The sequence below is a fragment of the Rhinoderma darwinii genome, chromosome 12 (genome assembly GCF_050947455.1).
Source record: "Rhinoderma darwinii isolate aRhiDar2 chromosome 12, aRhiDar2.hap1, whole genome shotgun sequence".
Lineage (NCBI taxonomy): Eukaryota > Metazoa > Chordata > Amphibia > Anura > Rhinodermatidae > Rhinoderma > Rhinoderma darwinii.
In genome coordinates, this window is record NC_134698.1 from 67,591,021 (window position 1) to 67,603,664 (window position 12,644).

At 41.0% G+C, this 12,644-nt stretch overlaps 1 protein-coding gene across 2 annotated transcripts in view; it reads right to left on the reverse strand.

Moving 5' to 3' along the window:
- Positions 1-6,918: 6,918 nt before the first annotated feature.
- The window catches only part of PPP2R5E (protein phosphatase 2 regulatory subunit B'epsilon), a 74,313-nt gene continuing 68,587 nt past the window's right edge, over positions 6,919-12,644 (reverse strand). For both annotated transcript variants that reach the window (XM_075843752.1, XM_075843751.1), the window contains exon 14: positions 6,919-9,315. In XM_075843752.1, coding sequence (XP_075699867.1) covers positions 9,216-9,315 — 100 coding nt within the window. In that variant the 3' untranslated portion in view covers positions 6,919-9,215. The remainder of the gene's footprint in view (positions 9,316-12,644) is intronic.

Here is a 12,644-nt window from a genome sequence, read left to right on the forward strand (position 1 = left end):
GAGCAGAGACCTTATGGCCTCTGCTCTACCATTGGATTCAACTGTATCCGCACCCTGAAGATGCAGATAATTTAAACTAGGAGAAAATAATTGCTAAAACGAAATTTGCAAGATGACGTCGATTCATTGGGATGAATTTCGATTATTTTTCTATGAATTGCCCAGCCCTAGGTCAACCATTCTCTGCTACATGAGTAACTTGTGAGATTTGAAGACTACTACAATTGATCTTTCTTCGATAGATCTTGCTTTTCTAAAGTTTTGCCCAAATTTTTGTAGCTACAGGAAAATTGGGAAGTAGTTGTTCATTTGTTGTCTGTTTTTGTGCAACACTGCAAAAAATCCAAGGTGATGCTGCTTCCAACTTCTTCACCTGGGATTTATATTGTCACTTTAGATTCCTACATTTGCGCTATTCCACCACCCTGTTACTACCTTGTAGTTATATATTTTTTATATATTTTTGAAACTTTTAGTTAAACACACTGAAAGATACCAATCTATTTGTCTGAATTTACAGAAAAGGCTAAAAATCTTTGCCTCTGCAAAATAAAAATACAGAAGTAAAATGTAATCATAACCCATAGAAAATCGACGTAATTATTTCTCCATTTAACCTCCCCGACCTTAAAGCACTTATTTCAACACTAAATAAAGGGTTTGAATTCCATCTTTAAAGAAAGGTTTTTTTTCCATCTAAAACCACTGACCTACCTCACCTTATTAATTTCAGAAATGTAGGTCCGAGGTTATAAAAAAAATACATATATATTATAATAAATATCACTCGACAAGGTCAGAGCAATATGGAGGAAGTGGAACCCATGTGATCAATGGTGGAATCTCAGTTGTCCACTTTTGCAGCATCCACCTTGATCCAACTTTAAAACTGCTGAGCCCGACCCTTTCTTCGGAGGTTTTTGGAGGAGCAGCCGCATCTTGTTGGCTTGATTTTCTTGAACCAATTTCTCAGCACATTCTTTATGACAATTGGCCTGTTATGGTCATTGGCCTTGAGGTTTGTCATCCAAGTTTCCTTTCCCCAACTGTTCAGTTGTAAATGGCCTCACGCAGCATCCAACATAGTTCAATTTGAGGCATTGCTTCCCATGATGGGTTTCAAAATAACATTTCAATGAAACCTACTTTTTATGGAGTTCTAGCACAAAACCCAACATTTTCTTTTTAACTGAACATCCAAAAAACCCTTCCGCTAGGGGTGGAATTGAGAAAGCCTTAGGATCCGAGCTGTAGGCTCAGTGTTCAGTATGATGAAAGGTGACTTGATGCGACAGGTCTACTCTAAACAAAAATCAGCACAGAGAACGTAAAACACATCCTAAACTATTTTTTTGAAAGCTTAAATGGGGGTTATCCGGGGACCAAAAGTTGCATTGCAATAATATATTTATGTGAAACAAAGTAACTTACTAGGTGTACTTTAATTTAAAATTCTGTACTAAATGGTGCAGTTCAAACCTCGTGAATTGTTCCTGGAAATCCTGGAGCTTTTCGAATAATAATGACACTCCGACACAGCCCCACGTGACTGAGCTCTTGCTTCATGTGCTGTTCGTGAACACGACCACAAGGGGCTGTCACATCAGTTAGCGCTTTGCTCGGGACTCCATCCCTGCTCCAGACGTCCATATTTGGTAAATTCAGGGGTTTCCTATTACTGGAGTTCCCGAGCAGAGCATCAGCTGACATCACTGTCCATATATGGTCATTGACTTCAGGGATTTTCTATTACTGGAGTTCGCAAGCAGAGCATCAGCTTGCTGCCGACGTCATTGTCCATATATGGACAGCGACGTGGGCAGAAGTACTGGAATCCCAGAGAAGAGCATCAGCTGATGCTTTGCTTGGGAACTCCAACGATAAGAAACCCCTTAATTTACCAAATATGGATGTCAGGAGCAGGGCTGGAGTCCCGAGCAAAGCGCTAGCTGATGCTCTGCTCGGGACTCAAGCAATAGGCAATGCGACAGCCCTTTGCGGTCATGTTCACGAACAGCACATAAAGCTAGCCCTCCGTCACGTTGGGATGTGTCGGAGTGTCATCATTATTAGAAAAGTTCCAGGAACAATTCACAAGGTTTGTACTGCACCATTTAGTACAGAATTTTAAATTAAAAGTATATTAGGAAGTTACTTCGTTTCACATAAATATATTATTGCAAGGCAATTTTTGGTCCCCGGATAACCCCTTTAATATTAGTAGCTGTAATCTCTTCCATGAAAGGTCTCCATACTAACCATTTCCGATATGGTTGACATCGAACGTAACATTTATCTACTTGTGTAACCCAACAACAAAAAGCTAAAAATATACTAGCTGGTGGGCCAACTCTTGCTCTTTCATTGCACACGGTCCAACCAGCTTTTGCCCTTTCATAATTTAGGGTCCAACCAGCTCCTGCTTTTTCATCGTATAGGGTCCAACTCATTTACTTTAGTAACCAAGTAGGAAAAGCCATCTTGTTGTTATGCGATAAATATGAACACACTACTGCATGTAGATTTGCATTTTAAATGTACTTTTTTATTAAAATATCACACACCTAATGTTGCCGGGAACAATTTTTGACAAATATGGAAGAAGCTATTTAGCAAACTTAAGACTCATCATTGTTCATGATCAACATGGTGTCAACAATGCAAAGACAGCATAAACAGGCCACACAATCCTTGTATAAAATTGGCTAGGCTCCATGGTGGTAATCAGATTTTCTCTGCTAGAAAAAAATCCAAAAAACTCAATTTTTGAGTGCTTACGGTCAGAAAAACGCCATCAATTTAAAATGGTAACAATGCAGGGCGTTAGGGGTGAAGATGGAGACAATGGGAGAAAAAAAGTTTGCACCCAACAGGTCCAAAACAAAAGAACTTTGAATGAAAGCTCAAAAATAATTTTTCCTTATTTCAGATTAATGGTGACTCTCACACTTTTACCTTCTCGGAAAGTTGATCTTAAACCACATACACGTAATAAGAGTTGTTATTCTTGGACAATTATTGTTAAATACTTGATATTACCCGTAAGAATATTAAGCAGGTACAATATATATCGTCTGAAAAATGGGATAGTCCGATAGGTATCAACCAGTGGTTTTGCCATCATAAACACGAAGATTAATCATTTCAACCACTTGGGATCGGTCTCATTTGGACAGTTGACTTCAGCATAAGGGCCTCTTCACATCACCGTTCACTTTCCGTTTCGGGGTTCCGTCGGAGAATTCTGTCGGGTGAACCCTGCAACGGAAAGTGAAAGCACAGCTTCCGTTTCAGTCACCATTGATCTCAATGGTGACGGAAACATCGCTAATGGTTTCCGTTCGTCACCATTCCCGTCAGGTTTCTGGTTTTCCTACGGAATAAATAGCGCAGTCGACTCCGCTATTGATTCCATCGTATAACCGGAAACCTGCCGGAACGGAAACCATTAGCGATGTTTCCATCACCATTGAGATCAATGGTGACTGAAACGGAAGCTGTGCTTTCACTTTCCGTTGCAGGGTTCACCCGACGGAACCCCCCAGAACGGAAATGAACGGTGATGTGAACAGGCCCTAAGATACATCAGCTACAAACTAGTTTATAGAAGACATACATTGTAAACCGAAAAGTGATGGACTCTATAGTCAATTGAGAGCTGCAAGTTAAGTCACCTGGGGATAGCAGTAAATAGGTAGACTATACTTTCTAGGTATGGAGTGAATATAAACCTTGATCACAGGTTGAAACCATACTTACAACCATACAGGTTGAAATCAACTTAAAAAAAAAAAATGTTCTCTGTAAACATCTATAACATGTTATTTCGAGTATATTGCTTTTTGGTATAAATAAGATCTTGTTTACATTTGATCTTGTCTCAAAGACCCATAAATATCATAGGTCCGTCATTAAGACCTCAAAGATGGGCTGCTGGGTTACTCGAGCCTAGGGCCATTGCTCTTGTGATACAGTACTGTAGATTACTACTCAGGCTTAAATAAAAATGGAATTGCTATTTACAAACCCAATATGGCGGCAAAAACTAAATTGACCCTATCTTTAAAAGACATTTATATACTAAGCCATACATTAGGTCTATGTATACAATTTCACTTTACAGCAGATCCTTTCAGAAATAACAGCAGTATATACAAGGTAACAGATCAAATGCTTCCTTTTCTTAACTTAAAATAATAATCTTATACAATATGTGATCTGATAATCCTGAAACATTTGCATGTGACAAAATGGAAGAGTAAAGTAACTCCAGGGAGAAAGCGAAATTTAGACTTTGGACTGAAGCTTGGTCTCTCTCCGACTACAGAAGTCTTACTTACCTATGACCTGCATTTTGGACAGCTATATATTTCCCCATCAGGCTGCCACTAGAGGGAGCTTATTGCATACAGTTCTATTATGGAGGCAAATGTATAAACAGTATGCAGTAAGCGCCCCCTAGTGGCAGCTGCAGGCAAACATTTTTTAGCTAGGAATCCAGGATGGCTACTGGTTCATAGAAACTCTACCCCCTTATGAAGTCAAGACAGACTGCAGAGAAACATCAGAAGACTGGCACAGGATTTAAGATTAGATAAGATTTCTGAGGTGAGTAAGAGAGAGGCCGAAAGTTTTGGTTTTTTTTCAATTTCTGTCTAGAGTTACTACACATAAAAGAATATTAAGCTTTATACAAATAAGAAAACGTATACAAATGTGAACCCCCAAATGACAAAGTATTATATTCTACAACTGGCTGCAGTAAAATAAACCTAAAGTATATTGGTCGGAACATGTAGGATTATCAAGTCACAGATAACGGTGTATGTTAAATATATCCATAGATACACCACTTAATTAAAAGGTATTGTGAAATTACAAAAGCCCTGAACTATATAACATTATGCAAGTATTAACAAAATATATTTATATACAGATGGAGTAGACTTTGTTGCCCTGAACGTCCTAGAAAAATGACCCATCATACAGGACAGGAAACTATTTTCATTAACCATGGAGGGTCAGTATTCAGTCTCATCCTAACGAAAAGCCTGGGTGAAAGTAAAAAATGATCGTATCGGACTGGCCGCTCATTGAACAGAGCATGTGACATGCGTAGACTTTAAAAAGAGTTCACCAGTCACTGGATTACGGATGATCCAACGTGCTCAATCAAACAAGGAGGCGGCACTGGACCTGCGGAATTAGACCATCAAGTGGCAGAGAGAGCAGAATCTAGGATTTTCTTTCAAACCTTTTAGTCTACTGTATGTGGATGCACAATAGTACAACACAAGTCCACACGATGCCAGATTACTACAATTTCCCTTTAATATGGTGTGAAAATGTATTTAAAGACTAAGGCCCTGTTCACACCTGCGTTCAGCATTCTGTTCTGCATCTGTCAGAGGAACAGAACGAGAATGCCGGAAGCACGGGCTCCGTTTAACGAGAGAGACAACCGGCGCCCCTAACAGAGCCTCCAAAGAAGATGTGAACAGGGCCTAAAGGTGACCATTAGACGATCTAATGAGTATGGAAGCCGCCCATCTCTCCCCCGACCGCAGGTGTCAGAGGAAAAGAAGGATTGGGCTTGTTGGATTTAAACATGCCTGATCCTGTGTTTCCAAAGTAGATAAGTCGCCACTGAAAGCTGTCGAGCAACAGCTTATTCCCCCACTCCCCATTGAAATAAAGTGGTTTACGAGGGGGTTAGGAGAAATACTTCCGTCTGACAACCTTACTGTTCCCAAGAGCCACAATCAGAAGTTGGCATAGGTCTCAATTTAGTCCTAAGGCCCTGTTCACACTGAGTTCTTTGCAGGCAGATTTTGACCTGTCTGTGCTTTTTTGCCGCCTTTTTCAGCGTGTGGCCATCAAAGCGAATGCAAAAACCGTGGGTAAAAAACACTCGAAAATTAGCGCAGCGGGTAAGAAAGGACATGTTTCTTTTTTTTTCCCCCACGAGCAGCTAAAAGCCAGCAAGAAAAAAAAAACTCCTGCCTGCCATTGAAATCAATACGGGGCGATTTTGGACGTTTTTTTTGGCTCCGATTCGGACGTGGTTTCCATGTCAAAAAACGCAGTGTAAACAGGGCCTTACAAAGTCAACAAGTCCTGTACCCCGTTCAATGAACTGGCATACGCCTAGAGAACAGCTGCTGGGATTTGACTCCATCAAGCAGTTATAAGACTGTGAATACTGATCAAGACCGGGGGAAATGTGGTTAAAGAATGGCCGCAATTTCACTTCATATAATCCAAAAATACTAAAGACCGTACATTTCTATTAACAGGTTTCCAGGAATTGGCCGACAATATGGTGGCTTGCAGACTCTGTCGGTCGCTCACGGTTAAGGAACACAAAAAGAGGGTCGGCCGCATTCATGTTTTTCCGCTGATCTATTGTTTTCCCGTTATAAAGTGTTTCAGACGTTGAGCACCGCCCACTTCTTTCCAAAAAAAATAAAAATACCACGCACGTTTAGCCGAGCCAAAATGTGTTTAACAGGATGTATGCGGTCAGATAACAGCGCCACTCTTGCACGGGGGTTGTGCTTGGTATTCCAGCTCAGTCACATCCACTTGAATGGGGCTGAGCTGCAATACCTGAAGCTGCCTATTGACAAGGGTGGAGCGGTTTCTAAAAAAATAAAAAATAAATAAAAAAGGAGGACAACGTGACAGCCAGATCTAGTATGGCTACATACAGGGAAACCCAATGCACTCTGCTGCCACCAACAGGCAAAGGACAGATTGCTACAATGCACGTTGGACAGAGAAAGTGAGTGCTGATCGTTCCTCTCCAGCTTATAGTTTAATCCAATATACGAAAACATTCCGATTTTAGATGATTTCTAGTGCAATGGGTGGACAACTCTCCTCGCTTGGTTTTAAACAATTTGGTCACAATGCACCTTTGATATAAAAGCATTTTGACTTTATTAATACTCAGGACAATAGGAATTTCCAGAATTTCTTTTGTTTTCAGTAGCATTTGAAGAACCACTTTTGATGGTAAACACAGTAGTTGAAATGAGCATCCAGTTCAGAATGCAGCCGGATGTTGAAGGCCACAACCCTCCCGACAGGGGCTGGCACTGCGACGTACAGATCGAATGTCCACAAAAACACTGCAACATGATTCTTGTTTTGTTTTTTTTCCTTTTTATGTGTCTCCTCGAGGTCACATCCTCTTTTTGCTGGAATACTTTCTTAATACATATTTACTATAAAATAAGGCAATGACTTCCAAACAGCTCAAACGGATTTGTCTCTGAATACAATCAGTACCACTCCAACAACACTTTGTCCTGTTTGCACTGTTTAGTGTTTTGTTTTGTTTTTTAACTTTATTTCAAAATGGTCCAATAAAATTTGTAGGATAATAATGGCTAAAATATATATCTATAGGATTCTAAAACAGCCCTGTGTTGTGTGTTGCAGTGGTGTGGCAGATACCAACTAATACTGGATGGGTTCCGCACTGTCAGTGTTTCATAGGGAATGACCTTGCATTCACGGTCGCTGAAGAAAACCTGTTCTTCCTTTGTGTGCCGTCCAGTCGCTGTGAAACTACAACTCCCAGCGTTTCACAATAACAGGAGGGCCGCAGCTTGCATTGTACGTATGCTGCGGCCCTTCAGCTATTTCTGAGACTACAGCTCCCAGCCTTTCGGCTGTCAGGGCATGTTGAGAGTTGCACCTCAACGACAGCTGAAGGGCCGCAGCTTGCGTCCCACTGCTCTAATGCCCTCGTAATAATAAAAATAAGCACCAGAGTTTTTACGTGTGCGTGTGTGTGTTTAAAGCTCTGGTGCTTATTTTGACATTTATGGCCCTTTAGCTATTGTCAAACCACAACTCCCAGCATTTCACAAGAGCTGAAGGGCTATAGGCTGCCCACCACTGCTCTAATGCATACCCAATGTTAAATTAAGCACCAGATATTTTGAATATATACTTCTTTTATTTATTTTTGCAAAAAGCTCTGGAGCTTATTTTCACTCATAGGTGAGGAACCAGCGTTAGCGACCCCTGGACCTTCAACTGTTGTAGAACACTGGGAGTTGCCGTTTCCCAACAGCTGAAGGGCCGCGGCTTGCACGCCACTAATGCATACCTAATAGTCAAAACAAGCACCAGAGCTTTTGAATATAATGGTGCATGGAAAAAGCTCTGGAGCTTTTTTTTTTTTTACTATTTTGCAACCTGCCGCCCCCTCAGCTGTTGTGAAACCCCAACTCCCAGCATTTCAAAACCGTTAAAGGGCTGCAAATTGCACGCGACTGCTTCGATGCATATCCAATGTTAAAATAAACACTAGATCTTTTGTATATATAATTATTTTATATATTTTTTTTTTTTTCTAAAAAAAAGAAAAAAAAAAAAAAGGAAAAAAACAAAAAAAAGCTCGGATTCTTATTTTCACTAATAGATCAGAGCGAAGGTTTGCGACCTCAGGCCCATCAGCTGTTGTGTAATGCTGAGAGTAGTAGTTTCAGGACAGCTGAAGCGCTGTTGCTTGCACTCCACTGCTCCAATGCTATAGTCAACAAGGCACCAGAGCTTTGTTTAAAAAATAATAATTATATACACGCCAGGGCACAAAACCGTTACAGGGAACAGTTCTGCAAAGACATTCAGCTCTGGAAAAGAATGTGCAAAGAAAGGAAAAAAGAATAGAATAACAAAGAGGAAAAAATGGTATCCAGAGAAGGAGGATGTTCTGCCAACTCAGAATTTATGTTTTACTTTTTTTTTTTTGCCTTTTTTTTGTTTTTAACTATATAAATAGATTTAAACAGTCTAGCAGAAAGAGAAGCTAAATTTAATAAGGGTGCCTGGATCTGAAACACTGCGATACTCTGCCCAATGATAAATATCAAGTGCCTGACAAAATGGGGGGGGGGGGGAATTTTTGACACTGTAAAATTTTCATCAAGATCCGAGAAGATGTAAAGAAACAATGATTATGTTTGCAAAGTTCTGAGAAGTTCATCTAGTGTCCAAACTTTGGATTAAAGTCCATAGAATTTTTTTTTGTTTTGTTTTTTTGTGGTTTTTTTTCTTTACTTAGACAGTTATATACAGTGCTGTTGTAATAATGAAACGAATGTTATCTACTGTAAAGTTGCACAATACAGAAAACTGCTGCTCCATCTTCTACTACATACATGTGACTCCACAGGATAAAGATGAAATCATTTCCTTTGTTAAGTTGGGATAATGTTGTCGCTTCTAAGACCTCTCTTCAATTCAAGGTCCTCTAATTTTTTCCATAGTTCTTCACGGTCCTTTTCCTTCTTCTTCTCACTAGCAAACGGAAAAAACAGATGGAATTATTAACAAGAATGCTAAACATAGAAAACACACAAAAAAATCCTAAAACATCCTAGTAATTCTGTCTCTCTAAGGCCCTGTTCACACACAAGAGTTTTTTTGTAGGTGGAAAATTCTGACTGGAAAAACCAGCTCCGTTATTTTGTGGTTTTGCACCACAGGCATTCTTTGCCGTGTTTTTATTTGATATTTCTTCAACAGGCAAAGGAAAAAAAGCGTTTTTTAACATAAAACACGTCAAAAATCGCGTCGGCCATTGGCAGCGTTTTTTCCGTCTCCCATTGATTTCAATGGGGTTTTTGAGGCAGAAAACGCGTCAAGATAGGGAATGTCGCTTCTTTTTCCCACGAGCGTTTTTTTCTGCTTGCGGAATGGGAGGCAATCTTGGATGGTTTTTCCTGCAGTTTTTGCCGCGGTTTCCGCAGCAAAAACCTCTGTGTGAACAGGGCCTACTTGTAAGGGCATGCTCACACGGAGTATTTTGGCGCTGTTCTTTATGCGAAAAAGGCGCCAAATAGACACCAGAAATGTCCTCTCATTGATTTCAATGGGAGGCGGAGGAGGTTTTTTTCCCCATGAGCAGTTTTAAAAAAAATAAAAAAAAATAAGCAACATGCCCCGTCTTCGGGCGATTCCATCTCTGACCTCCCATTGACATCAATGAGAGGCAGAGAATGCAGTTTTCGCTGCGTTTTTTTGCCCGCGGCGCCCAATGGCCGCGGGTGAGATACGCAGCGAAATAGGAGGCAAACAGCATGCAGGCAGATTATTCCGCCTGAAAAAAAAAGTGTGTGAACAGGGCCTACGGCAACTGGATGCACAAGGAGCCCTCCCCACCAGCTCTGTCTGCAATAGGAGACAAAGAATGTTAAGCCCCGCCTCTTGGCTAAGCCCCACCCCCTCACACATCAACCAGGAAAAAATGGAGGATTAGGGGGAAATTAACACTGTGGGCAAGTCTACTTTTCACTTTAATTTTCTCATTTGGCGCTCCTTATATTATCACTACTACAGTAGAACAATTCTTAGTAGTTTATAACCTAACCTACTTCTAAACCTCTATAAATCTACTGACGGATCCTGTGGCATTTGACTGACCCAGCTGAACAAGTACATTCTCTGACAAATTCTGACATTTACATTCTGGGATGAGTGGTGCCACTTTGGTCAGGCAGCCCCTTATCTCTCCCCTCCTATATAAAATAGTCAGGAATCTTAACGGTCCGATAAAAGACATTATGACCCACAATTATTGAATGTCATCGGCAAACTATAGACTGTGGTGAAGATCAATAAAAGGTTTCTGGAAAGATTGGTCTGATCATCACATACATTATATATTGCACACAAACAATGACACTCCTTGTAAATACAGAAACCGCACACAAAACACCGCCGACATAGGAAACCGTAGAAGACAAGCAATGAACATAGTCTTATACGAATGACTACTTCATAATGGATATGAATTGGCATTATATAGCAGCCCGTCTAAATATTGCAGCTTGCACACTGTATAAAGAACCCCAGGAGCTTTCATTTGTAACACACAGGCATGGGTTAATCACAATTTTCGATAATCACGATGGCAAATGCCTTAAGGCAATACAAAATCCGATCGGATCTCCAGCACTGTCTGGAATCACATCTGCCCTAACTGATCTCATCTATCATAGATTGCTTCTGCCTGACAGAATGCTCCAGTGCTGATCTCCAACTGCAGAGAGTGACACAGGAAGATGTGACTAGATGTACATGGCCTGCGGACATGTTCGTTCCTCTAAGGGTATGTTCACACACACTAATTACGGACGTAAATCGGGCGTATTAACCCCCGAATTACATCCGAAATTAAGGCTTGAATTCGTTGACAAACATCTGCCCATTGAAAGCAATGGGCTGACGTTTGTCTGTTCACACGAGGCGTATATATAGACGCCCGCGTCAAAGAAGTGACCTGTCACTTCTTGGGGCGTAATTGGAGCCGTTATTCATTGACTCCAATGAAAAGCAGCGCCAATTACGTCCGTAATGGACGCGGCGTTCAAGCGCCTGCACATGCCGTTACGGCTGAAATGACGGGGCTGTTTTCTCCTGAAAACAGCCCCGTAATTTTGGCCGTTACGGACGCTGTAGTGTGAACATACCCTAAGGGTAAGCGCACTTTCAAGAAAAATAAAAAGCCATGTGGGATCAGCGGTCAGGACGTTGGCAGTGTTATTTAGTTGGGGACGTGACAGGTCCTCTTTAAAGAAGAAAAGAAATGTGACTGTAAGGCCCTGTTCACACTGAGTTTTTAATGACACTTTGTGTGAACAGGGCCTTAGGGAAATGGTTTTTCTTTTATACATACATACATACATGATATCTATATCACATGCAGGGAATATATAGACGCTGTGGTGTTTCCACACCAATAAAAAACCTGTGCACTTGGCCTTATAGGAGTTTTCTAGCAATGATCTAGTACAGTAGGACACAGAGTGTGATCTGCCCCAGGGAATAAATGTTCACCACACATCACTAAGCTGCAACAGAATGTACAGTGCAAGAAATAATAGATCATCTACATGACTTGTCCTTCCTGAGCCTGGCAGCTCTCCCGACAGCTCTGTTATAGTAAACACTTGTATTCCCCATGAAATACCAATACTGTAGCCGCTTTCTTAGAACCCAGAAATGTGCAATTCCTCTGTTATTCCTCCTGGAAATGTATGAATGAATTGACAACTGGGCATTACGATAGCCCTTGTCAACAAGGAGTGTCCCTACAGCCTGACATAGTCACCACTGACAGGGTTAGGCCCCCTGGACACGGCCGTAGCCGTGTGCACAGTCAGTGATTACGGGCAAGGACGGCCACAGACGGTCACCCGCATTTGCAAGCCGTGCTTCCATTATAAAGTATAGGAGCACTCTCTGCTCTGGGTCATTTCTACGGACCGAACAGCTTCCCCGTAAATATACGGGAAGGTGTCCATGGGCCAAAGAAATTAAATGGATCTGTATTTTGATCTGCAATTATGGATCCGTAATTGCGAATCAAAATTAGAGTAGTGTGCTTGAGGCCTCGGGCTGTGTAGGGAAACAACTTCTTGCCAGGGGGAATGGCAACATCCAGTTGTGAATTTATATATTTCCAGGAGGAATAACAGAGGAACTGCACAATGCAGAGATTAAAGAAAACATGCTCCAGAATGGTTATTTCATAGGAAATATAAGTAAACAGACGGGTCCTCTTTAAGGGATTCTTTAGTCTTATGTCAAAAAACGCTTAAACAAAACATTATTAATTCTTGAGA